The sequence below is a fragment of the Carcharodon carcharias genome, chromosome 17, assembly GCF_017639515.1.
Source record: "Carcharodon carcharias isolate sCarCar2 chromosome 17, sCarCar2.pri, whole genome shotgun sequence".
In the NCBI taxonomy this organism is placed as follows: domain Eukaryota; kingdom Metazoa; phylum Chordata; class Chondrichthyes; order Lamniformes; family Lamnidae; genus Carcharodon; species Carcharodon carcharias.
This window is the reverse complement of record NC_054483.1, coordinates 46,140,248-46,166,194: the sequence shown is the minus strand read 5'-3', so window position 1 is coordinate 46,166,194 and position 25,947 is coordinate 46,140,248. Positions and strand designations below refer to the sequence as shown.

General features: G+C 45.1%; 1 protein-coding gene across 2 annotated transcripts in view; it reads right to left on the bottom strand.

Annotated features, from left to right (window-relative positions):
- The window catches only part of LOC121289841 (catenin alpha-3-like), a 1,845,970-nt gene that overhangs the window by 1,725,908 nt on the left and 94,115 nt on the right, over positions 1-25,947 (bottom strand). For both annotated transcript variants that reach the window (XM_041209732.1, XM_041209733.1), the window contains exons 4-5: positions 249-415; positions 35-154 (exon numbers count right to left, since the gene is read on the bottom strand). In XM_041209732.1, coding sequence (XP_041065666.1) covers positions 35-154; positions 249-415 — 287 coding nt within the window. The remainder of the gene's footprint in view (positions 1-34; positions 155-248; positions 416-25,947) is intronic.

Genomic DNA, 25,947 nt, shown 5'->3' with positions numbered 1-25,947 from the left:
CATTGACAAAATGAATACAGTCAACTTTCCACACCTGTTGTCGTTTCTGAGTCAGAAGATCCAATTTGGCTAAATCCTGCCCAAAACTTGTGTAGGCCTTGGTCAGTTCACCTTTATTTGTCATGCTCATCAACAATGCAAATGATTTCTGGACCTGCCAATAACATAGCATTAAAATTAGCTCATGTTAGCATCTAGAATGTGCAATTTTAACTGGAAAAGATTTGACTTCACTTGAATTTACTTACAACCATGAGATGCTGCAAGAGATACATAACATCAGTAATGTCTGCCAGAATAAGGAGTCGGGTCACAGCAGTAAGGAGAGCTTGCGCAGCATTAACCACCCCTTCTCGTTTCAGCAAGGCACATGGGTCATCTGTGAATTCTCTTGATGCAACTCTCATGATTTCACCTGAGAAGGATGGAAAATATCATTAACCACCTCCACAGTAACACTTAAAATGCACAATGCCTCCACAGTTAATCAGAAAGAAGTTAACCGATCACTTCAGGGACAAAATCCTTTCAGGCATCATGGATTCTCTCAACACATTCAGATAAACACTCTAGTTTGACTTCCATTGGGACAAGTTAATCAATGGCATTAATCTAGTCCACAAGGACATAAGAATAAAGAGCCATGGCTGTATTGTAATGGAGAGCATCTTCAGTAAATGCCATTAGAGTCAACATTTATTACTGAATTACCCTGGGATAAAAAGTTGAGATGTAATGAAAGTAATAACAAAATGCAAATAAATGTTTTACAGGCACATATAGATAGTTTAAACTATGATCAATTTTAGAAGTTTTGAATGATTTATATTTGGTAAATCAAAATTTTGAGTTTGTTGCATATTTTTAATTTCTTTTTCTATTTCATTCTATTGACCATTAGTAATGTTTCATTTCTCTGCAGATTGTTGTGTCATTAACTTTTCATGTAATGGGAACTAAGCCATTGATCAACAGGGTGATCATGGCTGCTCCAGCAAGTTGGGTATTCAGTCTGAGATCATGGGGCACCCTCGTGCACACTGGGAATTCTAACAAAATCAAACAAGAGTGCAGAGTGAGGAAAAGAGACAGAACAGTACATGGAGGGACAGAACGGTATACTGAGAAATATCAATGAGACTAAAGGAAAGGCTGGAAGATGATAAAGACTCGCTGTCAGAATAAGAAGAAGGGAGAGAGAAGGAGGAAGGGAAGAGTTCAAGGAGGAGGAGGGGAGCAAGAGGAGAGTTAGAGAAAGAGGAGAAGGAAAATAGAAGGAGAAGAGGGGAAAGGAAAAGAGCAGGGGAAAGCAGAAAGTGGGGAAGGAGGGGTAGCAGGAAGGGGAAGTTGGCGGGAGGGGTAAAAGGTTCAAGTACAGTAACATTGTAGAACAATTCTATTATTGGCACGTGAAACCATAAACTACTAGTGTAACCCATGCGGTTAAAAAGTAGCTACTGCTCAACAATGTAGAATGTTGGTGACCTAGTCTGCTGAACAGCAGGGGGCTATAGTCTGGGACTCGATAAATAATTACACAACTCTCAGTCTCAGGTAGGGGAGATTGTCAAGAGGTAAGCATTTTTCCACTTCAAGTGCAGCGGTTTTCATTTGAACACCGAGTTTCAAGCAGAGTAAGTAAACCGTAAATGTATTTGTGATGAGAGCACTGATGTCAAAAGTTGCACTGCACATCTTGAGTTGGGTACAACTCCACTCCACCACAACAAAAGATCCCTCTGAGAGTGAGTTTTTAGTTGCTCTGCATTTTATGTTCATGCACCATATTTTATCTGTTTATTATGGAGCTTTGGCAGATATCAGACTCAGGTGAGCTAAAGTTTTGCAAACAAATGTTTCAATAGATTTTCTTTTCAAATTAGTCTTTGACAGATTGAAAAACTTGCAGTGCTGCAGATGCTTCTCACAAGTATTTTTTAATGTTCTCTAGAGTTGCTGACCCATAGTTCTGCATATCAGCTGAGCTATAAAGCAGAAGGTGAGGATAGGAGCACCTTCTCACCTTTTGGCAGATAACATGAGAAATAGCACACACAAGGTAGCTTGGGGGCAGATGGCTGACGCATCTTCTGACCTGGGAGAGTGGAAGGAGTATGAAACAGGTCAGGGGGAGTGTGAAGCAGACGGGGAGGAGTGTGAAGCAGACCTGGATCAATGACGTGAGGCAGGAAAAATAATCAAACTGTGACATCACAAAAATGCAGTCAGTTGATTGGCTGGTGTGTATTGTAGTTTAGTTTCCCTTTATCCAAAATTCGGAAGTTAGTCTAAGGAACCGGGAAGTTAAAAATGTATTTTCTTTGACACTAAGGGTTACGTTAAGGGTCTCAATTAACCTCCCTAAATTTAAGTGACAACAGAAAAAGAGAAGTCAGTATCAGCAAATCGTTATTTTTTAAGTGTTATGCTTCATGAAGAGACTGTTAATGTTTAAAGAGAAATTTGAGTATGCAATAATTAACTGACAGAACTATGGAACAAGATTTCATGTTTTTAAACAAAAACAAACTTTATTGTGTATATAAAGAAAATTAAACAAAGGAAGCATCTCGGACAACATTATAGCTTATAAAGACTTACTTAAACTCAGTTCTAATTTTTACATACTTTTCGTCTTGCACTCATCAGGGCAGGTACAAGAATGCCAAAATTCAAAGGAAGAAAGAATTTATTTGGCATGAAAAAAGATTCCTGATTGGTTGGCAGGTTGACTCTGATTGGTCAAGATGTTGGCATGGAGAATGTGCCAGGAAACAATTGTCCCCCATGCTTTTGTTTAATTCAAAGACTGAGCAATGACTGGAGATGTTCTCTCTGCTTGCAGAGGACTGATCCCTGCATATGCATGTATATAACTTCTAGCAAGCATAAGTAAGCCACATTGTGAACCCAACTGATACTCATAAATTGGTTAAAAGAAAAATACTGCGGATGCTGGAAACCTGAAAGAAAAACATAAAATTCTGGAAAAACTCAGCAGGTCTGACAGCATCCATGGAGAGAAAAACAAAGTTAGCATTTCGAGTCCATATGACACTCCTTCATAAGGGCCTGAAGAAGCATCATACAAAGCATAAATTGGTTGTTAGTGTAATTCTTTCCACACTCGGGGTTGAACAGAACTTGCTGAACAATCGCAGAATCACACCTAACTTTAGACATTACGTTCTGAGTTTTGCAAGCATGGGTTGGTTGAGTACAGGCAGTACTCTGCCTATTGCGAGCAGTCAAAAGGATGAGCTGATTCATACAATCCATCATAGGGCCTACAAACCTGGCATCGCACTGGCACTGAAATTCATATACAACATTACTCATTTGTGTGGTAGGCAGAATGTTTTTTGGCTTGACAATAGCATCCTGCTTGTGGAAAATACCACTTATGTCGCTACTACATAGTAGCAGCGGCAATATACATGTTGGGATACCTAAAGTTCCCCTTGCTATAACATTGGCCTTATCAACAATGTCATAAATAGGGACAGAGACATTTGTTCATGGTGCAAGCTTGACGCTGAAATAGGGCACATCAAAACTATCCTGTGGGATAATGGCTACCACAATAGACCATTCCTTGCTGAGTGTCACATAAACTCAAGAATGGGCCCAAGGCTGCCACTTTCAGACCTGAAAAGTGCCCAGTCTACATCAGATTACCCTGGAAAGGTAAGGTATCTCAAAAATTTGAGCAACAGGTGAAGCTAGCTGTTTCACACTAAATCCATCTGGGGAAAAAACATCTCCCACTACATCATTCCCCAATATTAAATCCACATGCTTAACAAGTAGTTTAGAAACAAGACAATAACAGACCCCTTTACTAAAGCACAATTTAAATTCACTCTATCCAATGGGATCGGCACACACTTCCCATCAATACCCTGTGTTGATATATTTTTATTTAAGAAGAGAGAAGTCTGCATCTTTTGCCACAGCAAGCTCTGAGCTGAACCAGAGGATAACAATTTCTCTGGGTTCTCCTTTGCACAAAAATGGAGTAACATCCCCTTCAAATATAAATCCTATATTATTCCTCACATTCCTATTTAACCCACGGTCCATATTCCAATAAGTATAGATTCCTCACAAGCTTCCCTCTTTGGAATTGCATTTTCTGGAGAATCAACAATTATTTTCACCAATGCCACAGGTTTAGTTTTTAATTACCAAAAAGTTGCCTTCAAAAGTCCAACTTTATGACAATCAAAACATGTTGGTCTTTTTGAATCACTTCTACTTTCTACACTATCTTTTTGGACACCATGGGAAGAATCTATTCCTCCGTTTCTGTTATCCTATCCATGAAGGCTTGAATACTGTCATCCTGTCCGCTCTCATATAACTTCCAACCTTTATGTGGGTTTACAAGTAGAGATCTACTGCCGCCTAGTTGCCCATATGTTATATTGTACCAATCTGCTAGAATAGCTGCCTCCTTTATTTTAGAAACCTTATGGTCTTCTAGCTATGTTCTAAGAGTTAATAGAAAGCTGTTTTTTAAACTCTTCCATTTATACTATTTCCCTCACATTTTCAAAAGTCTCCACTAATTTCACTGATCAAAACCATCGATCAAACAGAAGCTCTTTCTCCCTAGCAAATGTTACAAATGTTTGATGTTGTTTTTCCTCACAGTCCAAAATTTTAAGTGATAAACTTCGGAGACAAGCTCATACACATTAAGTACAATATTAAGTACCTTAATGGTGTTGACAAGGTGAATGTGGAAAGGATGTTTCCTCTTGTGGGTGAGTCCAGAACTAGGGGGCACTGTTTTAAAATTAGGGGTTGCCCATATACGATAGAGATGAGGGGAATTTTTTTCTCTCAGAGGGTTATTGACTTTGGAACTCTCTGCCTCAGTAAGTGGTGGAGGTGGGGCCACTGAATATTTTTAAGGCAGAGGTAGATAGATTCTTGTTACGCAACAAAATCAAAGGTTATCAGGAGTAGATGTGAATGAGGAACTCAAAACACAAACAGGTCAGCCCTGATCTTATTGAATGGTGGAGCAGCCTTGGGGAGCCGAATGGCCTACTCCTGCTCTTATTTCAATGATTGTGCATTCGTATGTTTCTATGTTTTTATCATTTCATAATCTGAAGATTTTCTTCTACAAGGCTTAAATAAACATCCAATGTTTTTCCCGTCAAAATACCCCCAATGGCCTCTCATACACTCCATGCCGACCCATGTCCCTTCACAGACCCCAATGGCTCCTTATAGCCCCTATGCCAACTCATCAAAATAGTTTGCAAACTAAGAGTCTATGTATGCTTTGGTCATCCTGGCTTTTAGCAACTTTCTATAATTAGATAAAGGGCCAAATTTCCATCATGGAGGTGGGTAGCTTGAGTTGGGAAACTTCCAAGCTCAGTATAGCCACCTCAGGAAAAATTACATGACTGGAGCAATTTTCATTGCGGGAGGCGGGGTGGACATGGGATAGAGTTGAGCCTGCTGCCCCCAGATGTAGGTCGGAGGTGGCTACAGGAACTATTTTGTCATTCATTCACTGTCACTGGGTTGAAATCCTGGAACTCCCTTCCAGCCAGCAGGGTGTACCTACACCACATGGACTGCAGCAGACAATATAGTTCTAAGTCAAGATGGTGTGTAGTTTAGAGGGGAACTTGAAGGTGGTGGTATGTCCATGCATCTGCTGCCCTTGTCCTTCTAGATACTGTTGAAGGGGCCTTGGTGAGTTGCTGCAGTGCATCTTGTAGATGGTACATACTGCTGCTACTGTGCGTTGGTGGTGGAGGGAATGAATATTGAAGGTGGTGGATGGGGTGCCATTAAAGTGGGCTGCTTTGTCTTGGATGGTGTTAAGCTTCTTGTGTGTTGTTGGAGTTGAACTGCTGTGCCAGGAAGGGTGAGTGCCGAGTTGGCATGGATCAGCGTTGACAAGTGTTAAGGTCTGGCCATACCCCTGCTGTAGAGTTCAGGGGTTTAGAGTCTGAGTGTTAACTGTCAATGACTCCAGAGCTGGCCAAGGGAGTGAGCCCTGTCTGCTTGGACTTGCAGCTCAAGGGCCACAATTCGGATGTGCCCTGTGAGGTGTTCCTCAGCTGGGGTTGGCCAGGCTGCAATGGCGCTGCAGGTAGAGAGTGGACTAATCAATGTTCCTCTGTCCTTTCAGGAGAAGATGAACTAAACAACATTGAGAGGTCACAGACAGGCAGAAGGGGAGGCAATGGTGTAGTGGTATTGTCATTGGACTAGTAATCCAAAAGCCCAGGGTAATGCTCCAGGGATGTGGGTTCAAATTCCATCACGGCAGATAGTGAAATAGGAATTCAATAAAAATCTGGAATTAAAAGTCTAATCATGACCATGAAACCATCATCAATTGTTGTAAAAACCCATCTGGTTCATTCATGCCCTTAGGGAAGGAAATCCATCATACTCCTGACTTGTGCCTTGTGGATGGTGGACAGGGTTTGAGCTCCAGTTCAGTTCCTGGTCAACAGTAACCCCCAGGATGTTGCTAGTGGGGAAATAAGCAGCAATGATAATACTATTGAATGTCAAAGGAAGATTGTTAGATTCAAGTTCTGTCGAAGGGTCATGAGGACTCGAAACGTCAACCCTTTACTTCTCCGCCAATGCTGCCAGACCTGCTGAGTTTTTCCAGGTAATTCTGTTTTTGTTATGGTTAGATTCTGTCTTGTTGGAGATGGTTATTGTCTGGTGTGGTTAAACTTCACCATATAAAATACCACTTTTATTCATGAAAGCCTATTCAATACATTTAAATCCCCTCAAGTATTAATCCCTTATAAAAACAAACATTACTATTCATAACCTCACACCAAAGACAGCAAATCCTTTAATAATCTCTTGGAGCTGTCTATCAAACTGGGGACTTACAGTTCCACCCTCCCACTGTGATGATGCCATGTTGTGGAAGCAGTCAAACAATAATAATTCTGTAATGATGCCCCTTATGTCAACAAACATCTATTGCAGCTGCCAGGACTGATTTTTTTTTACCTTCACGGACACAGGGAGGTTTTTTTTATTTAAAGGTCAAGGGATTTAAATAGCTTGACAACGGGACAGTTCTACATACCTTATCCACCCCTCATGAGCATTTATATCTCCACCATAATGTCATGGAACACACACTGCAGATTGCGGCTATTCCTGGACTGAAAATCGGATCTCTTTGTACTGTGCGCTGAGTTTAAATCACCCAGCCAATTATTAATTCACCCCTCTGAGCACTATGCCCCAACCCCTTTCTGCCGAAAATGGGGAGGTACTTCTGAATCTAGGTCCTGTCCACCATTTTTAAGGATCTGGAGAGCCTCCACAACTCAGTGAAAATTTGGCCCATAATATTGCTCAACTCCATCCTCAATGAATTTAGGCACTAGGCGAACATTCCTAACTAAATCAAAACTTAGAGCAGAATTTTATGCCAGCGGGATTTTACGGTCCTGCTGAGGTTAATGGACTTTTGAACAGATCGCTGCTTATTATAGCCCTGCCCATGCCATGACAGGGCTGTAAAATTCCGCCCTCAGAGTGGGACTCAACTCATCATCTGAACTATTAGTCCCTTCTTCACCATATAGCCTCAGCCTCTCTTTCTTCAGTTCATGCTGCCTAATTTCTTTGTTTTCTCTCATTGAAGCTCTCTTTCCCGCTCTCATTCCTCCTCGCTAAGTTCTCTTTCTGGAATTCAAGTTCAGGCTTTTTAAAAAAATTTCTCTTTCTTTTTCTAATTTGAGCGACTTCATTTATTTTTTTTCACTTCAAGCTGCTTCATCTGCAACTGAATCTTAGCCAACTCATGCTACATTATACCTGGGTCAGGCTTTTCTTCTTCCAATCTCAAATGCTTTGCTGCTACATCAATTAGTTCTGCTTTTTCAGCCATGCTTTTAACTCTATCTTCAAGTTTTCTGCTAATGCTCTTAACCTCACCTTTGTTAATTGTTATAAAACACACAGGGACAAATCTTCCCACCCCAGAAAAGTCTGACCAATTGACAAGGCCATTCTGCTTTTCACAAGATACAACAAAATTCACTCTGAAATCTCGTTAGCTTAAACTTAAGCAAACCTAATGTACACATAATTGTCTGTGCATTCAAAATCCCGCAAAAAGTCCCCAAATTTGTTCTGATCCCCAGAACTGACAATTTTAAATCCTCAAGAATTAGGATTTCTCACTCTAGGCTTGGGCCCCCACACTCACAATTCCTGCTTAATGACTCCAGTTCAGGAACACCACCCCCTCACTCTCCGATTCCTAATGGCCTCCATATGCACCTTGTTCTGGCTGCCAGGAGATATATACAGCCGGCCGTTCACAGCCTTCCAAACTGATCCTGATGGCAGCTTTTTCTTACTCTGAGTGAGCTGCAAACCACACCAGACCAACACTGCAGCTGTCTTCTGTGAGAAAAACCCAGATAAATTAAACAAAGGAACCTTCTACCCCCACACGATGGAGAATACAGGCAAATGAAAACCCCATCAAAAAGAAAAACAATATTTTGCAAACAAAAATAATATGTTCGAGCCTTGCACATTTTTTGAATTACCCAGGAGCTTGGGGAGCCTCTTGTTCCCCAATGCTTTCTCCAAGGCATCATCTCAGCCAATTGGAGCCAACTTGCCAACCAATCAGCATCCTTTCCTCCTGTCATATAAATTGTTGTGATTGTCTGAAATTTGGCATTCCTGCATTTGTCCTGATGAGTGCAAAACAAAAATCTTTGGCAACATGTCTCACTTTTCAACAATGTCCCGGATAACCCTATGTGCAGGAAGTGTCATCAGCTGCAGCAGCTCAAGTTCCAGATATATACTGGGATGGTACTGGTGTACAATACATAGTGTAGACTGGAAGACAGGGGCTTGGAAGGGCTATGAGCTGGCATGGGGACTATAAGGGGTCATGTGGGTGGATGGGTGCATAGTAGACGTAGAAGGGGTGTGGGGGTTGCAGGCAAGGGTAATACCTTTTGAATTTACCTTTCCAAAGGTTCCCAAATCCAGACTATGGTTTATGACTCCTCTAAGGGGCCGTGAGCCACGAGTCATGAAGCAGACTCGATCGGCCAAAGGGCCTCTTCTGCACTGTGTGATTCTGTGAGTAGCTGACCTGACTCCATGGAAGTTGTGGGGGTGGTGGGAGGGCTAGCAGATGCCTAAGCCAATAATGAAGCCAGCCAGGTCAGGACTGGAGAGTGCAGGCTCACTACCCACACCCTTATCCCATGTCAGCGAAAATGGGGCTCAATGGGAATAGGAGTGAGAATCCCGGATTGGGTTTCACCCACTATTTGTAAATGGTTCCAGAGTCATTCCAACGCCATGAAAATCCATGCCTAACAGTCTATCGACCGTCAGCACAACTGCCCTGATTATTGCTTGCAGGCCTGAATATCTCACACCTTGCCCCAGACAACCTGCCCCCACCCCACTTAACCTTTAACAACCAAACCACCTGAGTTTGTTGTCAATCAGAATTTAGAACAGGTCACATGACCCACTTTATTCCTCCATTTTTACTCTAAATTGAAGGAACAGTCTCAAAACATAAAAATCTTACAAACTTCATTTTTGTAACAAAATGACCTAATTAGGGCAATTTAAATGCCCATCAAAAGCTCCCTCTGCTAGCAGACAATTAATACCGCACCACCTCCACTATTTGTGAAGGACAGACAAATGTCACACAGCGAACTGGAGCCCTGCACACTGGAAGTCTCTCCATCTATCAATATTCATTTGTATTGTTTACAAGAAAAGAGAGCAGGTCAAGCTAACATATGTTAAAACTGCACAAGCTAAGATTTGGTCCGACGTATTTGATTCCCAAAGTATTGGGAAAAATCCGAAGGGCTGACAAAGGAAGCAAGTACATGTGACACCGCTCTCTCCAATCAATGCCAGCTTTTCACAAAGCACACCAGGAATTTTTGTTCCTGCAGTTTTTTGTTTTTAATCCAGGAATTTTCAAAGCAGCTTCACCGGAGCTTGGTTGATTTCTCTGTTATTTGGCTGGCACCATCACCATAGCAACACAAGGTTAAAAGCTATCCATACTTCAAATCTTCTTACCTTAAAGTTGTGAGCGAGTTCTTCTTAATTTATCAAAGTATTTATAGCCTCTGACTCCATGCTGATGCTCATATTTTGATGAAGTTATCTCTCTGATGAACCATATATCACTTTATTTATCTATGCCTGCATGTAAGCATGTTAGTTTGAAGTGTTCAGTTCTGGTCAGTTTACTGCAATGGGTGCTGCAGTCAGTTATGTATATCATGGCCTGAACCTTACCTTTGGCGGGTGCGTGCGATCGGTGGGCCCAAGACCAGTCGGGAAACAGGCTCCTGCCCACGATCGGCCCATGGCCGCGATTTCATGCTGGCTGGCCAATTGAGGCCCATCTAGCATGAAACGCAGCTTCCCAATTGTCACGAAGGGCCGTGTGGAGGCGGGGGCCTGTTGGGCACTGGATCCAATGGCAGCCCGGCGGGAGGTTTAAAAATGGTACAGGCAGCTCCCTGAAGGCTGCCAGGGAAGAACATTTCTTGAGCGTTCTGCAGAGTGATGCTACAGCCTCAGCAACGGAAGGAGATGCCAGGCAGGAGGGCAGGTCGGGTGGGCACTCAGCACCCCGGTTTTCAGGAGAGTGATGCTATTGGAGGAAATGGCTGCCAGGAGGGGCACCCTCATTCCCAGAGGTGGAAGGTAGAGGCTGCCGTGCCAAACAAAAAAGGCAGGAAGAGGCAGCCGAGGTCAGCAGCCACAATGTTGTGCAGTGCACATGGGTGCAGTGTCGCAAAAGGTTCAACGACCTGCTGCACCAGGAAGGGTGAGTACCGAGTTGGCGTGGATCAGCGTGGACAAGTGTTAAGGTCTGGCCATACCCCTGCTGTGGAACTCAGGGGTTTAGAGTCTGAGTGTTAACTGTCAATGACTCCAGAGCTGGCCAAGGGAGTGAGCCCTGGCTGTTTGGACTTGCGGCTCAAGGGCCACAATTCGGATGTGCCCTGCAAAGTGCTCCTCAGCTGGGGTTGGCCAGGCTGCAATGGCGCTGCAGGTAGAGAGTGGACTAATCAATGCTCCTCTGTCCTTTCAGGAGAAGATGAACTAAATAACATTGAGAGGTCACGGACAGGCAGAAGGGGAGGCGATGGTGTAGTGGTATTGTCATTGGACTAGTAATCCAAAAGCCCAGGGTAATGCTCCAGGGACGTGGGTTCAAGTTCCATCATGGCAGATAGTGAAATTGGAATTCAATAAAAATCTGGAATTAAAGGTCTAATCATGACCATGAAACCATCGTCGATTGTTGTAAAAACTCATCTGGTTCATTAATGCCCTTTAGGGAAGGAAATCTGTCGTCCTTACCTGGTCTGGTCTCGCCTACACATGACTCTTAAATGGCCCAGCAAGCCACTCAGTTGTAACAAACTGCTACAAAGTCACAAAAAAGGAATGAAACTGGAGGGACCACCTGGCATCGACCTAGGCACCGGAAACAACAATGGCAATCTCAGCCCTGTCGACCCTGCAAAGTCTTCCTTACTAACATCTGGGGGTTGGTGACAAAATTGTAAGAACTGTCTCACAAATTAGTCAAGCAACAGCCTGACATAATCATCCTCGTGGAATCATACCTTACAGATAATTTCTCAAACATCACCATCCCTGGGTATGTCCTGTCCCACCAGCAGGGCAGAGGTGGCGGCACAGTGGTAGACAGTTGGCAGGGAGTTGTGCTGGGAGTCCTCAACATCAACTTTGGACCACGTGAGGTCTCACGGCATCAGGTCAAACATGGGCAAGGAAGCCTCCTGCTGATTACCACTCCCCTCAGCTGATGAATCAGTGCTCCTCCATATTGAACATCACTTGGAGGAAGCACTGAGGGTGGCAAGGACACAGAATGTACTCTGGGTGGGGGACTTCAAAGTCTATCACTGAGAGTGGCTCGGTAGCACCACTACTGGCCGAGTCCTAAAGGACATAACTGCTAGACTGGGTCTGCGGGAGGTGGTGAGGGAACCAACAGGAATGAAAAACATACTTGATCTCATCCTCAGCAACCTTCCTGCCACAGATGCATCTGTCCACGACAGTGTCGGTAGGAGTGACCACCACACGGTCATTGTGGAGACAAAGTCCCGCCTTCACATTGAGAATACCCTCCATCATGTTGTGTGGCACTACCAGCGTGCTAAATGGGATAGATTTTGAACATATCCAGCTTCTCATGACTGGGCATCCATGAGGCGCTGTGGGTCATCAGCAGGAGCAGAATTGTACTCAAACAAAATCTGTAACCTCATGGCCTAGCATATCCCCCACTCCACCATTACCATCAAGCCAGGGGATCAACCCTGGTTCAATGAAGAGTGTAGGAGGGCATGCCAGGAGCAGCACCAGGCATACCTAAAAATGAGGTACCAACCTGGTGAATCTATAACACAAGAATACTTGCATGCCAAATAGCATAAGCAGCAAGTGATAGACAGAGCTAAGCGATCTCACAACCAACAGATCAGATCTAAGCTCTGCAGTCCTGCCACTTGCAGTCGTGAATGGTGGTGGACAATCAAACAACTCACTGGAGGAAGCTCCACAAATATCCCCATCATCAATGATGGAGGAGCCAGCACAGCATTGCAAAAGATAAGGCTGAAGCATCTGCTACAATCTTCAGCCAGAAGTTTCGAATGGATGATCCATCTTGGCCTCCTCTAGAGGTCTTCAGTCAATTCGAAACACTCCACATGATATCAAGAAACGGCTGAAGGCGCTGGATAGTGCAAAGGCAATGGGCCCTGACAATATTCTGGCAATAGTGCTGAAGGCTTGTGCTCTAGAACTTGCTGCGCCCCTAGCCAAGCTGTTGCAGTACAGCTACAACAGTGGCATCTACCCAGCTATGTGGAAAATTACTCACGAGTGTCCTGTGCACAAAAATCAGGACAAGTCCAACCCGGCCAATTACTGCCCCATCAGTCTACTCTCGATCATCAGTAAACTAATGGAAGGGGTCATCAACAATGGTATCAAACAGCACACACTTAGCTCACTGATGCCCAGTTTGGATTCCGCCAGGGCCACTTAGTTCCTGACCTCATTACAGCCTTGATTCAAACATGGACTAAAGATCTGAACTCCTGTGGTGAGGTGAGAGTGGCTGCCCTTGACACCAAGACAGCATTTGACTGAGTGTGGCATCAAGGAGCCCTAGCAAAACTGGAGTCAATGGGAATCAGGGGAAAACTCTCCGCTGTTTGGAGTCATACCTAGCACAAGGGAAGACGGTTGTGGTCGTTGGAGGTCAGTCATATCAGCTCCAGGATATCAGTGCAGGAGTTCCTCAGGGTAGTGTCCTAGGCCCACCCATCTTCAGCTGCTTCATCAATGACCTTCCTCTCATCATAAGGTCAGGAGTGGGGATGTTCACTGATGATTACACAATGTTCAGCACCATTCGCAACTCCTCAGATACTGAAGCAGTTCATGTCCAAATGCAGCAAGACCTGGACAATATCCAGGCTTGAGCTGACAAGTGGCAAGTAACATTCGCCCCACACAAGTGTCAGGCAATGACAATCTCCAACAAGAGAGAATCCAACCATCGCCCCATGATGTTCAATGGCATTACCATCACTGAATCCCCCAATATCAACATCCTGGGGGTTACCATTGACCAGAAACTGAACTGGACCAGCCATGTAAATACTGTGGCTACAAGAGCAGGTCAGAGGCTAGGAATCGTGCAATGAGTAACTCACCCCCTGACTCCCTAAAGCCTGGCCATCATCTACAAGGCACAAGTCAGGAGTGTGATGGAATACTTCCCACTTGCCTGGATGAGTGCAGCTCCCACAACACTCAAGAAGCTTGACACCATCCAGGACAAAGCAACCCGCTTGATTGGCACCACATCCACAAACATTCACTCCCTCCACCACCGATGCACAGTAGCAGCAGTGTGTACCATCAACAAGATGCACTGCAGGAACTCACCAAGGCTCCTTAAACAGCACCTTCCAAACCCATGACCATTACCATCTAGAAGGACAAGCGCAGCAGATGGATGGGAACACCACCACCTGGAAGGTCCCCTCCAAGCCACTCACCATTCTGACTTGGAAATATATCACCGTTCCTTCACTGTCACTGGGTCAAAATCCTGGAACTTCCTTCCTAACAGCGCTGTGGGCGTATCTACACCACATGGACTGCAGTGGTTCAAGAAAGCAGCTCACCATCACCTTCTCAAGGACAGCTAGGGATGGGCAGCCAGCGAAGCCCACATCCTGTGAGTGAATAAAAAAAATTTCCACATCCTGACCAGATTTGATCAGGATGCTTTGGAGCTGGAGAGGCGCCACGCTCCTCATTCAGCCCATCTCGGAGAGGCTTGGGTGTCAGAGGAAGGTAAGTGTGCAGAACATAGAGGTGAGAGTTTCAGATTGAGCCAACATTCTTGTGTAGTCTCATCATTGATACAAGCCTCAAAACTGGATTCCCCATTGATCACTGAAAGACGATGGCACCATGTTGCAGATCTCCATGCTTTTACCAGGGTGCCTGGCATGCACAGTGACAAACTAATGACATGTCCTTGTTCTCCCTTAGATACACCAGCAGGCACCCAATCGCAGGACCGCAAAGAGCCAGAGGACCACCAGGCTTCAGCTGCACCTGTGTCACACCCACTTTCTGAACCAGGCACCAGCGCAGATACCAGCACCTCGGTGGGCATTATATCCTTGTCTAAAATGTCAGTGCACAGCGGTGAGGGCACTTCACACTCGCTTGAGGTGCAGGCGGCGGCAGAGAGTGCCCAGGCTGCCGGCAGTCAGAGGACTGCAGGGGGCCAGGGACATGCTCGGTCAAAGGCAGATGATGAGCCACTGGAGTCATCCATTAGACTGCAGGTGCTGGATGTCCATGAGGGTCTGCGTGCCATGGTCTCCGTGATGGAGGAGTCCATGTGGAGCATGAGCACTGCGTTGACCCTCATGGCCAAGCACACCTCCTCCTCCATAGAGAGAGTGGTGAGCCTCATGGAGAGGCAGCTCCAGGAACAGAATCAGGGGTTCCTGGGGTTGCATTTGGACCTGCAAGCCCTCACACAGGCACTGACCTCAGGTGGTCAGTGTCCATGTGGGAGATGGATGAGGTACCCAGTATCTCTGCTGGGTGCCCATCCATCAATGGTGAGCAGGGAGGGCCAGACCAAAATCACATTGTCACACAAGCTGCTTGTCATCTTTGTGGGCTCCTGTCAGGGCACTCTGGATGATGCCAGCAGCTCCTTCGCCCCTCTGCCAGTGACTGTGGTATCTGATGAGGCTGCGGTGACTGGGGAGATGCCAGCCGTGGCACTGACCACTTCCTCCCAGGTGCGGCCAGCACAGGCTGCACGGACCAGAGGACACCTGCCAAGGTTATTAAGGCCCAACAAGACAGCAAAGTCAGCAGGCTGTCTCCAATGCCGGTGCCAGCGAGGTGGGGGGGGGGGCACCAAGACGTAAATGTAAGTTTAAGGCACCATGAACACAAGAGGGACTGGTCACAGGGGATCTTCTGTTCTGTAATGTTTTGTTTATGTTTCGTAGTGTGAAAATGAACACCAGAGATGGAGAAAGTTAATTTTTTTTTTATTGTAAAAAGTATTTAAATTTTGTTTTTGTTGTAATGGCCTGAGTATGCTTTACTTTTTTTATTTAATTTGGTGCAGGGTACGCCAGTGTGTAATGCTGGACGTGAGTAGACTTTAGGTTCAAATGAAAGGATCGTTTCAGGCATCCAGGATGGAGGCGGCAGCCCTGGCATGAGGTGGAAGCTGATCTTTGGCAGCCTAGCTGAAGGAACGTTGGATCAAGGTGTCCCTGGTATCCCTGCCTCCCTGAAGGATACAGAGGTCTGCCTCCAAGCCCTCAGCATTCTCCTCACCGTTCTCCTCTTCTGACCCATAACTGGATTCATCCCCTGTGGCCTATGGAGCTGCCTCAAGATCCTCTTCCTCCAGTGGGTTCCCCCTTGCCAATGCCAGATTGTGGAGAGCACAGCATGCAACCACTATTAGTGACACCCGCTCTGGGGGGTATCGTAGTGCTTCACCTGAATGGTCGAGGCATCGGAAGCACATTTTCAGAAAGCTAGAAATGATAAGAATGAAGCCCTGAACAGAGATGAAGCTGTCAAGTTTAAATAAACAACCAGCTGCAAACTATCTCCCAAACTAATCTCCTACTCACACTGGCAATGCTGCTGATCTATTTTATCTCACCCTTGGATGAGGTTTTGCAAAATGTGGGCTGCCCGCCTGCCCGTTTTGCCTGTGCGACTAGTGTGAAATCACACGGGCAACGGACAAATCTGGATCAACTGGGCTTTTAGTGGCCTTTTAATTGTTGGCGGGTGCGGCTCCGACACTTGCACATGCCCGCCAACCTGAAGATTGTGCACGTGCGGGATGACGTCAGGGCACGTGTCCGAAATCATCTCACGCTATTTTACGCCCAATCGGGTCGGGCATGTGCCCGCCCACAAGGTGCAAAATTCTGCCCCATCTGTTGAAGCACTAGTGTTGAATATCCTAACACTCTCATTCCTCACTTGCTGATTGTACGCTCCCCAGCCATTGCGTGGGATGTTCGATGAAATTATTCAAATCAATCTGAACCACCAAGTTTTTGGAGGATTAACCTGTACAAGTGAATGTGGCTTAATAGATTCAAATGGAATGAAACAAAAAGCACAATGCGGACAACAATTTACTGCAGTTTAATGTACAAATTTAAAGGTGCACTTCCTGCAGGAAAGGTATGTGACAGAGGAGCAATGAATATGAAGCCAGTAAGAAGGGAAACAGCATCATTTGGCATGGAACAAGGTGCTGAGAATGAGCCTGGTAGGAGATGACACAGTGTATTAAAACCGATATTTCTGTTTGGACTCATCTTATATATACAAGTTTGAATAGGGACAATATTGATATTTTTATGAAGTTTTTGAGCTATTGGTAAATATTGACCAATTAATAATAGAAAGGGATCTCTTGTCAATTCTTCAGGGGAGAGAAATAGAAGGAGGTACCTAGAGGCATCTAGAAGGACGAGGGCAGCAGAGAGATGGGAACACCACCACCTGGAAGTTCCCCAAGTCACTCACCATCCTGACTTGGAAATATATCACCATTCCTTCACTGTTGCTGGGTCAAAATCCTGGAAGTCCCTTCCTAACAGCTCTGTGGGTGTATCTACACCACATGGACTGCTGCGGTTCAAGAAGGCAGCTCACCACCACCTTCTCAAGGGCAATTAGGGATGGGCAATAAATGCTGGCCCAACCTGTGAAGTCCACATCCCATGAAAAGATTTTTTTTATAAATACCCAGTTGCAGTTCAGCTCGAATTAAAAACCTGCACAAAGATATTAAAAGACAACAGACAATTAAGGAGGCAAATTGTCACATATGTAAAACAAAACTTTGCCTTGAGGTGTTTGACTTTGTTATAGGCACTATATAGGCACAAGTTGATTTTGTTGGGACAAATTTAAATGCAAAGGGGCAAATTGCCATTTCCTGTATTCCTAATCACCTTCTAAGAACGGCATTACTTTATGTCTTCTTTCTTGTGGAAACGATATTATACATGGGCTACTTAGAAATCTGAAAATTAAGGAAAGTCCAGGCACCCGGAGAATGGCCACACAGGAGCAGGAGGACCCTCTAGTGGTTCACACAAGGACTGATGGCTTCTGTTGATCCGCCGACAATCCAGAGCTAACCCGAGTGTCAAGGCTTAATCAGCAGCAGACAGAAAATCACACTCAAAAGTGGGACCACTTCAATGGTAAGCAGTTCCAATAATGGCCTGAAAGCTCCAATAAAGGCCATTAATATTGGGAGCAGATCTCAGCTTGTGAAGTGATTCTGTCATTTCCTAATATTTTACAGGCCTCAGGATAAAAGTGTTTAGACTAAGTTCCATTCACTGGTGAAGCACTTAATTCAATATGTTGACCTCCTCTGTTTGATGAATGGCTGACAGAAGATCAACTAGAAACTTCACTGCTACGTCAAAGATGCTTTGGAGTAATATTTTCTGGTATCTAACAAGGCAATTTGCATCGCTGTGTGCGTACTCTGGAAGACTGTCAATATTTGGGAGATCCAACTTGCCTGTTATATGAACATACTGATAGGAGCAGCACTCACACACCCAAAGATAGAAGGGTGACAGATTATGCCACAAAGAGCAAACCCATTGCCTGAGGGAAAGATAGAGTGACCGTTTGTCCCCATTTTCCCAGCTGGGTCCTCAGATGAGGAACCCTGTTCCTCAGGCAAACAATGTGTCCACAAGAGAGCCGGCTGCACAAAACTGCTCCCTGATTGAATATCCTATCAACAGTCACCATGTTCAAATTATGAGCCACATGATCTCACTTCACGCTGCTGTTGGCCAAGAAAGTGGGTGAGGCTGTGCAGCGGGGCGAGTTCCGATTGGTGGGAGAGATATTAATCTCTTGTTTTCAACCAACAGATGTGGACACACTGAAGGACTGGCAAGTGTGCATGCTGTGGCCATTATCCTCAACACCCAACAGCCACCAACAAGCTCCATCACCGCCCATCTCCACCCATCCCCACCTCACCAAATCACCTCACCACAAAAAATCACCAGATTTCTGCACAGTTTTCCTGTGAAATAGAAAACAGCCTTAGAGACAAAATATTGGGGTAATGGGGGCCACTGGTAGTGGGACTAATGAGTGGTGGCTGAAGTTGATTAGGATATGCTCAACAGCCTCAGATAGTGTGGATGAGTATCAGGCTGTGTACCACATTTGGTATATGCAGAATGCACTCTGGGTAGATGCTTCAATGTCTATCAGGAAGAGTGGCTCGGTAGCACCACTACTGACCGAGCTGGCCAAGTCACACATTGAGGATACCATCCATCGTGTTGTGTGGCACTACCACCATACTAAATGGGATAGATTTCAAACAGCTCTAGCAATTCAAGACTAGTCAATCATCTCAGTTCCAGGACATCACTGCAGGAGTTCCCCAGAGTAGTGTCCTAGGTCCACCCATCTTCAGCTGCTTCATCAATGACCTTTCTTCCATCATAAGTTCAGAAATGGGGATGTTTGCTGATGATTGCACAATGTTCAGCACCATTCACAACTCCTCAGATACTGAAGCAGTCCATGTCCAAATGCAGCAAGACCTGGACAATATCCAGGCTTGGGCTGACAAGTGGCAAGTAACATTTGTGTCACACAAGTGCCAGGCAATGACCATCTCCAACAAGAAAGAATCTACTGATCAACCCTTGACATTCAATGGCATTGCCATCACTGAATCCCCCAATATCAACATCCTGGATGCTACCATTAGCCAGAAACTAAACTGGACCAACCCAAAATCACTGTGTCTACAAGAGCAAATAACTCACCTCCTCACTCTCAAAAGTCACAAGGCACAAATCAGGAGTGTGCTGGAATGCCCTCCACTTGCCTGGATGAGTGCAGCTCCAACAAAACTCAAGAAGCTTGACATCGTCCAGGACAAAGCAGCCCACTTGATTGGCACCACATCCACAAACATTCACTCCCTCCACCACCGACGCACAGTAGCAGCAGCATATACCATCTACAAGATGCACTGCAGGAAATCATCAAGGCTCCTATGACAGCACCTTCCAAACACACGACCACTACTATCTAGAAGGACAAGGGTAGCAGACACATGAGAACACCACATGGGAAGTTCCCCTCCAAGTCACTCACCACCCTGACCTGGAAATATATCGCCGTTCCTTCACTGTCGCTGGGTCAAAGTCATGGAACTCCCTCCCTAAAAGCATGGTGGATGTACCTACACCACAGGGACTGCAGAGGTTCAAGAAGGAAGCTCACCACTGCCTTCTCAAGGGCAATTGGAAATGGGCAATAAATGCTGGCCCAGCCAGCAACACCCACATCCATGAATGAATAAAAAAACCTAGAAAATATAGGACGGAATCTTGTTGAGGAATCTGGGGTCTTGCCTGCTGGTGGAGGGCCAGTGAGAGACATGTGCTGCTACCTTTTGAGAAAGCCCACCAAACCACACACCAATCAGACAGTGGCAAAGCCATCGGCACGCCTTCCCCTGGAATCAAGACCCCGGGAGCGGAAGTCTCGCCTCCTAAGAGCTGCCAGCCAATCAGAGGCCAGCAGCTCTCAGCAGGCCCCCTTTGCGACATCCAATCCTTTGGTCAGGCACTGAGTGCCTTTGATCAAGGAACCATTCCCAAACCGCTCCCCCTCCCCTCCCCCCACCCCAGAGGGGACAGTTGTACCTGTTGGGCACTGCCAATGGTTAATCCCTGCTGTGGCAGGATAAGGCAGTTAATTGGACATTAATTGGCCACTTAGGGGCCTCAATTGGTAGCGGGGTGGGAAGGTCGACCATAGGCCTAATTGTCCAGAATTTGATTCTGGCGAAGGAGAGAAGATGACAGGGTTCAGATACACCACATCCCTCCTAATTACATGCCCTTCCCACCTCCAAGTTCGCACAAGCAAGCACAGGAGATTCCATCCACAGTCATCCTACATAAAGAGACCTCATGCTGGAAGTTAACCAATGAGGAAGAAAGAGATAGTCAACAAATTCAACATACACGACAAATATAATTACAAAGATATTTTTCACTCATTTGATAAGGTAGCCTACGTGGCAATGTATAAAATTTAATAAAGATAGAAGATAATGGTGTGTCATGTCAATGTTCCTCATTCACTTTGTTTGTTCATATATTAAAACTACATGCATTATTTCTGGTTATTCGTGTACTTAGGGGGATTGTTGTAGAGTTTTTGACCGATCCTCTGCAGGAGACACTGTCTTATGCTAATCAGAGAAACACTGTTGTCTGTCCTTCTGAAGACTTGAATAAAACTCTGAATAGCCAATCTCTCAGAGCCATGGAGAGATGATCTGCTGGTTTCATACTAATACAGTTAGGATTAGCCTATCACTATGACAGGACTGCTTTGCCCCATGGACCTCTTTTGTGAGAAAGTGAACAAATTACGTTCCATCTTACTGTCAAGTAGTCTTCAGTGTCTGGTCTCTTCATATTGCCTTTCCTGTGCCATGAGTTATTTCATCTCCGCTGGTCAAGTGGTTTACTTCTTTGTCGGTAGCTGTTTGCATGTCTTCCTGCTCTTCCCGTGGAACAGAAGAACATAAGAAATAGGAGCAGGAGTAGCCCACACGGCACATCGAGCCTGCTCCGTCATTCAATGAGATCACGGCAGATCCTGGGCTTCAACTCCATTTTCCCACCCACTCCTCGTATCCAGTCTTTCCCTGAGAGACCAAAAATCTGTCTATCCCAGCCTTAAATGTATTCAATGATGGAGCATCCACAACCCTCTGGGGTGGAGAATTCCAAAGACTCACAACCCTTTGAGTGAAGTAATTTCTCCTCATCTCAGTCCCAAATAATCAGCCCCTTATCCTGGGACTGTGCTCCCATGTTTTAGCTTCCCAACCTGTGGAAACAATCTCTCAGCATCCACACTATCAAGCCTCTTCAGAATCTCATAGGTTTCAACGAGATCACCTCTCATTCTTCTAAACTCCGGAGAACAACAGTAGAGAACAATATGAAGCCTGGGAGGTTCACAAGCTGATTAACTCTCTGAGAGACCAGAAGATGAATACTGCTTGCATGGCTCTAATCACCAAATACTAGCCAATCGGGTGGCTAGTCCTATATGAGAAGTTTTTATGTGCATCACTCATATCACACAAGTGTACGATGAAGAGAGAAACAGGCCACAGCACACAGACCTCCCACCCAATGTCAACCTTGAAAACAACAGGGCGATCTGGAGTGGGATTTGAATCCTGCACCTCTGAGTAAAAGGGAGAAATGCTAGCACTAAGCCAAAGACTCAGTCTCCTTACTTGGTTACATGTGAAGCATGATTTTTATTTTCCTCAGGCAATGAGAGCCCTAGATGCACAGGGGCTTCTGGGAGTTTGCAAGGCTCCACTATTGAATCATACCACACTCCTTTTGATTGGGTGAATTGAATTTCTGCCATTGCAAGTTAGAACCTAATGGAACCACGTAAAGTTGGCAAAATTGGCAAGGCTGTGATCCCAGAGTAGAGGCTCACCAAGTAGGAGCGAGAGTCCTGAATGGCATTTTAACACTATGCAGCCTTGAGTGGCAGAACAAGGATGTATGGTGTTGGAACCCTATCCAGGACTCTCACTCTTACCTGGTGAGGCTCTACTCTAGGATCACAGCCACAAAGAATATGCCCTTAAACGTGTGCTGTCACCACTCCAAACCTGTCCAAAATACCTTGATGCTTCATAATTGAGAGACATACCTACCAAGGTTGTGTGAAAAATGCACAGGGTACCCCTATTATTTGCTCCTGTGATCGCTAATGAAACATCAGCAACAAGCCCTCCCAATCAACCAATAAAGATAGACAGGTTGCAATAAATAATTGTGCTTTATCTTGATGAGGTGTTGCTTAGCATACTAAGTTCAGACAGTTGCATCAATTTACCCCACACTAAGGCTGGGAAATTAACAATAGTTGCCATATATCATGTGGAACCAATTTTGTTTTTCAGAAACTTGGGCTATGTAAAGTACTGAGGATCAAGTTGAGGACGGGAAAATGAGGATGTTTGAAGGTGTATCCCTTAAAATGATGCGATCACTCTGTAACACTATGCTAATCAAAAGAAAAGCCAGTGTAGGTAAAGTCTACCTCTGTGAGCCAAAAGATAGAAAAGCTCCAACTTTATCATCACATTAAGGGTGAGGATCCCTGGTAGATTGGAGAACAGGAGATCAAAAACAATTCGTCTGAAACTTGATTAATTTAGAATCTTAATGATTAGTAGATTTGTATCCTCTCAGAGTCTCAGCACTCTAAGGAAATACACAGAAATTGTACTGAGTGGGAACTTTACCCACAGAGGGTGCCTCATTGGCATTATCACTGCAACTAACGATGAAATATGTGTCAAAAAATGAAAGGGAAATTTATCTGCCAAGCAACTCTTCTTGCTTGTGTTCATCATTGTTAATGAGAATGGGGCGAGAGTGGGTGGCAGTCTCAGGCCTTCTCCAAAGCCCTTTCCAATTCTCCACACAATCCCCCATTCTTGAGCTGGCCCAGGAGCTTCTTATTTCCTCCTTCTTCTTAGCATCCCTTTCTTTCTCTCCATCCTCCTAAGACCTCCTTCAACATCCCAGTGATCTCATTGAAATATACAAGATGGGGTCGTTCATTTAGGACTGAGATGAGGAGAAATTACTTCACTCAAAGAGTTGTGAATCTTTGCAATTCTCTACCCCAGAGGGCTGTGGATGCTCCATCATTGATTATTTAAGGCGGGGATAGACAGATTTTTATTCTCTCAGGGAATTGAGGGATATGGGGAGTGGGCAGGAAAGTGGGGTTGAGGCAGAAGATCAGCCATGATAGTATTGAATGGCAGAGCAGGCTAAAGGGGCTGAATGGACTACTCCAGCTGCTAATTCTTATGTTCTCATGTTTGTCGCATGCCCTGTCCAATTAATTTGCTTTTCTTTGATAACGTCCAAGAACTATGTTCTTCTGACATCATTGTCAGCAATTTTTTTTTGAAAAATATACTTTATTCATAAGAACATTCCAAAACATTTTAAAATCACAATCACAAAAGTACAATCAGATTCAACTTTTACACATGGATTACAAGGTGCATCAATACAATCAATGAATATTACAATCATTCCAATTTGGTCAATGCAGACAATCAGACAATTGGAGTTATCAACATACATCATGTTGCACTCTGATGTGCTTCAATACAATTATAATACAAGTAGTATTCAATGCAGACATTCATTTTGAGCTGTACAGCCCGAGGGGCTCTCAACAGTTCCCAGCCCCTTGGTGCACTGTGGCAGAAAGGTCTTAGACAGCGACCTTTCCCCATTGTGCCTTTGCAGCGGCTGCCCCAAGCTTTAGTGCATCCCTCAGCACGTAGTCCAGGACCTTGGAATGTGCCAGTCTGCAGCACTAGGTCGGGGACAACTCTTTGCACTGGAAGACCAACAAGTTTCGGGCAGACCAAAGAGCGTCTTTCACCGAGTTGATGATCCTCCAGCTGCAGTTGATGTTTGTCTCGGTGTGTGTCCCTGGGAACAGCCCGTAGAGCACAGAGTCCTGTGTCATGGAACTGCTCAGGATGAACCTCGACAGAAACCACTGCATCTCTCTCCAAACCTTCTTTGCAAAGGCACAATCCACAAGGAGGTGAACAATGGTCTCGTCCCCACCACAGCCACATCGAGGGCAACGTGCAGAGGGGTGTGTAGGACGTGTAGGAAGGATTTGACGGGGAGGGCCTTTCTCACCACCAGCCAAGCTACATCTTGGTGCTTGTTGGAAAGTTCTGGCACTGATGCATTCTGCCAAATGACTTTGACAGTCTGCTCGGGGAACCATCCTACAGAATCCACCCTGTCCTTTTCCCTCAGGGCCTCTAAGACATTACATGCTGACCACTGCCTGATGGACTTGTGGTCAAAGGTGTTTCTCTGCATAAATTTTTCCACCAGGGACAGGTGGTAAGGCATGGTCCAACTACTTGGAGCGTTCCGCGACAGCGTGGCCAGATCCATCCTTCGCAACACTGGGGACAGGTAGAACCTCAGCATGTAGTGACACTTGGTATTCGCGTACCGAGAGTCTACTCACAGCTTGATGCAGGCGCACACAAAGGTGGCCATCAATATGAGGGCGATGTTGGGCATGTTTTTTCCCCCTTTACCTGGAGTCCTGTACATCGCGTCCCTGCGGACACAATCCATTTTTGACCTCCAGATAAAGTGAAAGATGGCCCGGGTGATCGCCATTGCACAGGAGTCTGGAATGGGCCAGACCTGTGCCACGTACAGCAACAGCAAGAATGCCTCACACCTGATGACCAGGTTCTTACCCGCAATGGAGATCTCCTATCCACTTTGAATTCTTCATGCATTTCCAATTAACCCACATCTCAAAGTTCTCCAGAAGCCTGGCCTCCTTCCTCAATGTCTACCTGTCAGCTTCACATATAGAGCTAACCTTGTCTTTAGTTCCATAATCAACTGCCCAGTCAATATCCTCTCCCTTTTATTAAATTCAACATTTCCTATTGTAATCTTAGCTTTCACTCCTTGATGAATTTGCCACCTTCAATCATTATACTTTCCAGATATTCAAATTGTCTTACCTGATCCAACTGTTCCTGCTTTAAATGGAAAGGATAGAAAGACTGGCATTTCTATAGAGTCTCTCACAATCTCGAGATACAAGCACGTCCCCAAGGTGTAGTCATTGTTGTAAAGCCAGAAACACTGCAGCCAATTTACACATAGCAAGATCCCGTAAACAGCTAGGAAATAAATGCCCTGGTAATCTGCTTTACTAATCTTGGTTTAGGGATATATCCTGGCTAGCATGGGATTTTTTACATCGACCTGAGGGGGCAGATGGGATCTCAGTTTAACGTCTCATCCAAAAGACAGTAGGTGGGGTTTCCCAGCCAGGATCAAAGGACTTTTGGGCTGAGCCGCGAATCTTCAGTCACAGGTCCCACCACGACGGGGCTGGGAAATCCCCGCAAATGTCTCTTCAGTACTGTACTGGGGTGTCGGCCTAGATGATGCGCTGAAGCCTCTGTAGTGGGACTTAAACCCACAGCCTTCTGACCAGGAAGTGAGAATATTATCACTGAGGGTTGTAATCTATTATAAACAATATGACTGCACACAATTTTAGCTCTGGTTCATGAGTTGATTCTCAGCCACCGCTGATACATATCACTTCTGTATTGGCACAGGCCTGAACGGC